Source organism: Tupaia chinensis, unplaced genomic scaffold (assembly GCF_000334495.1).
Source record: "Tupaia chinensis unplaced genomic scaffold, TupChi_1.0 Scaffold000381_1, whole genome shotgun sequence".
Classification (NCBI taxonomy): domain Eukaryota; kingdom Metazoa; phylum Chordata; class Mammalia; order Scandentia; family Tupaiidae; genus Tupaia; species Tupaia belangeri.
In genome coordinates this window covers 473,479-477,080 of record NW_006159883.1, presented here as the reverse complement: position 1 = coordinate 477,080, position 3,602 = coordinate 473,479, and the positions used below count along the sequence as shown (strand labels likewise).

Below are 3,602 nucleotides of genomic sequence, written 5' to 3'. Positions count from 1 at the left end.
GTAGTGGTTAAGGCACTAGACTCCCACATGGCTGAATGCAGTTTGAGTACTGGACCTGATGGCTTGAAAATCATGCCAGCAATGTGCATGCATGACCAAAATCCTAGGAGGAGAAGGGACTGAAGTGTGGCCACCTCCCGCAGGGGGTGATTTCTCACTTTCCCTTTCACTGTCTCTCTGTTTCTTCTGGTGAGTGCACTTGCCTGACTACAGGAAAAAAAAAAGAAAACAAAAAGAATGTAACTTTGTTTAAACTCAACAATTTTCTCAAAAAAAAAAACTTAAAATTACATCCTGGGATCTGGGAATTTCTCAAAGATCTGTGAGTGGAAAATTCATAAAGACTTTCCTATTGTACATTTGAAAATTGGAAGTATGAATAATAGTAGGCAAAAGAGTACGACACTTTAAATGTGGATAAATATAATGAAAATAGCTACTAGTTTATTTTCATTGCCCAAAGGCCTTATACTATGTTAAGCTGTTTATATATTTTCTCTTTATGCCCACAAAATGCTATGGGATAGGTTTTCTTACTATTATGTCAATTTTGCAGATAAGCAATCTAAGCTTTGCAAGTTAGGTGACTTCTCCAAGGTCACATAGATAGAAAGTAGTGAAATCACTGTTGGAACCTGCACAGTTTAAAATTCCAGCTCTTTTTTTCTGGAAAAGTTCTATATAAAATATGAGGATAATGCAAATAATGCTTAACTACCAATGTGGAGTAAGTTAAAAGAAAAAAAAAAAAAAAAAACAGGGCCAGTCATTGGCGTGGTGGTCAAGGCAGCTGGCTCCCACATGACCGACTGTGCCATTTGAGTCCCAGACCTGGTGGTGTGAAAAACACATCTGGCACATGTACAAGTGTGCCCAAAATTCCAACAAGAGAAAGGAGAAGGGACTGTGGCATGGCCATTCCCCTGGAGGAATGATTTCTCACTTTCTCTTTTTCCCTCTCATCTCTCCAGCAAGTGCACATATCCTGTAGCAAATAAATAAATAAATCACAAAATACTCAGTTTGCAGTGAGATCTTACCTAAAATATGGTGCTTATATAAGGTCCTATACAATGACATCATACTTTACTTCATATGATGAGTCAGGATAAATACAATAGGAACCTAGAAATTTCCTCAACCTACCATGTCAAAGACATTCCGAGGACATGCTGTCTAAAAATAATCAAATAGGAAGACTAGGAATGAGAAGACTTGTATTTGGATCTTAGAAATTTGAAGTTTCTCAAAAAGAAAAAAAAATCCACCATAATGAAATAGAATTGGATTTTATCTTGTATATTAAAATTTGCAAAATGTCTCTTAGTCTCCTTAACACTTCTTTAACACTATCACAGTTAAATTATGGACTCTGGACTCACAATCCCTTAGGTTTGCCTCATAGTTCTGCCATTTTCTAGCAGTATGATCTTAGACAAACTACTTCATTGCCCTATGCTTCGGTTTTCCCATCTGTAAAATAGAGATAACAAGAGTACTTTCTTCAAAGGGATATCATGAAAATTAAATGAGCCAATAAAAGTATTTAGAATTGTATGTTATGTAACTATTTCTATTTCTTTTTTTTTTTTAATTTGCCAGAATGTATATGTGCTTCCCAGAGAGAAAGAGAGACAACCCCTTGACTGAGGTGTGGCCATGCCACAATCCCTTCTCCATTTCTCTGTCCTGTCCTGACTTGGGGCATGTATGCACATGTGCTCAGCATGTTTTTCAAGCCACCAGGGCCAGGATTCAAACAGGCCACATAGTCCTGTTATATAACTATATTTCTGTACGTATTATAATATATTATTATCATAGACTGGAAGATAGATGGACATAAGCCACCAAGAAGAGTAAATACAGGTTATTTAGTGACTAAACCATCAACCTCAGGGAAGAGAACATATTTTGATTGTAAGGGGACTTTCAGATGAATCAGGACAAGATTCCTTTTGTCCACACTGACAGGAATATATATTAAATCCTATCACTTTATTTAGGGCATGAGATATATATAACCCTAAGTACTGTACAAACCTTCCACTGCAGTAAACGCTTTCAGTTACCAACAGAAGCAGAGGTGTTCCAAGAAGGAATTGCTAATGGCCTCCCCTTGCTTCTTCTCCCTTTCCAAACCCTTTTGCAAGACTGTGTGTTGAGATTTGTTGGCGATTCCAAACTTCCTCCTAGGAAGTCTGAACTGGGTGCTGCTAGGAGCTGCTGTATAATTACTTACTTGATTCCTCTAAGGAGCTTACGCTAAGAATTGAGGGGGAAAAAAGCAGATTAACCATTTGAATACATGCCACGGCCCATCCAAAAGACCTCTGCTCTCTCCTCCAAATATGGGGGTTTCCACAGTCCCCACCATCAACCCCAATATGTGATTCAGAGAAATCAATTTATTGCTTTGGCTAATCCTACAACAATAGGGGTTTCATTTTCATTGTAGGTCAATTAAGTTGTCCGACGGGAAGGAAGGGGCAGGAGGCGAAAGGGCAGACTCTCCCATCCCCACAGACAGATTAGTCCCGCGGTGGCAGCAGCGTCCGCTCTGTCTGTCTGGTGGTCGGTCACACGCAGCTCCCTCCTGCTACCTAGCAACGCAAAGCCAGGGAGAGAGCTTGCCGGTCCTTCTGCCTCCTCCTCGCCCTTCCCATTCATTCCTGGTCTCTCGGTGTCTCTGTCTCTCTTTCTTTCTCCCCCTGCTCTCTCTTTTCAAACTTGCCCCCCCCTTTCCTCTCTCCCAGTTTCTCTCTCCTCTTCCCCTCTTTAGTGTTTTTATTCTCTCCACTTGCCTCTTGCTTGCTCTTCTGTTTTCTATAGAAAACATAAAGACAACTTGAAAGAAGTTTAAAGTGCTTCGTATCAGACGCGTTCTGCATTCGAGCCCCAAAACTCCGGCCACGCAGACCGGCTCCATTCATCCACACAAAAGCCCCCACCTCCCGGCTGGAAAGGAAAACCCTTCAAGAAAATACTCAGCCGCTTTCTCGGCCAATCCCACCTCCTGGCCTTATCTTGGCTCGTAAATGATCTGTATCATGAGATGCGGTCTCTTGGGGGTCACGGCGGGACCAAGTTTCGCCTGCGATGGGAGGGGGGTTGGTCTGGCCCGCGGCCCCGGGCGCAAGAAGGGATCTCCCCTGGCCAGTCGCTGCAGGTGGAAAACTGCGCTCGGAGCAATGCTGAAGACCGCTCAGCCCCGGAGAAGAAATCCTCGGGGGAGGACAGGCTGCAGACCCGCGGGGGCGAACCTCACGCCCCCGGTTCCAACCACAAAGTGCACCCCAGAATAGCTGAGACAAACTCCCGTGGGAACAAAAGCGGGGTCCCTGTGAGGGGCACTGTCACGACCCCGGCGGGGCTGCTTTCTCAAGTCTGCAGCTGCTCGGTTCCCGGGCGCGCGAAGGAGGAGCGCTCTGACTAGCAGCTCGCAGCTCTCGGGGCAACCTGAGCGCCCCAGAGGGCGCAGCTCAGGCGGCGCCGCGCTGCCCTGGCCCCCTGGCTGCTGGCCCCGGTCAGGCCGCCCTCCCCTTCGCACGCGCACGAACTCAGCAGGCCCTGCCACGGCGGGGGACGTCCCGCGCTCCACA

General features: G+C 45.1%; 1 protein-coding gene across 1 annotated transcript in view; it reads right to left on the bottom strand.

The window, feature by feature from the left end:
- LRP2 (LDL receptor related protein 2) overlaps window positions 1–2,933 on the bottom strand; it is a 241,297-nt gene extending 238,364 nt beyond the window's left edge. Inside the window, exon 1 of the mRNA XM_014589797.1 lies at window positions 2,801–2,933. Coding sequence (XP_014445283.1) covers window positions 2,801–2,933 — 133 coding nt within the window. The remainder of the gene's footprint in view (window positions 1–2,800) is intronic.
- Between the last annotated feature and the right edge of the window lie 669 nt (window positions 2,934–3,602).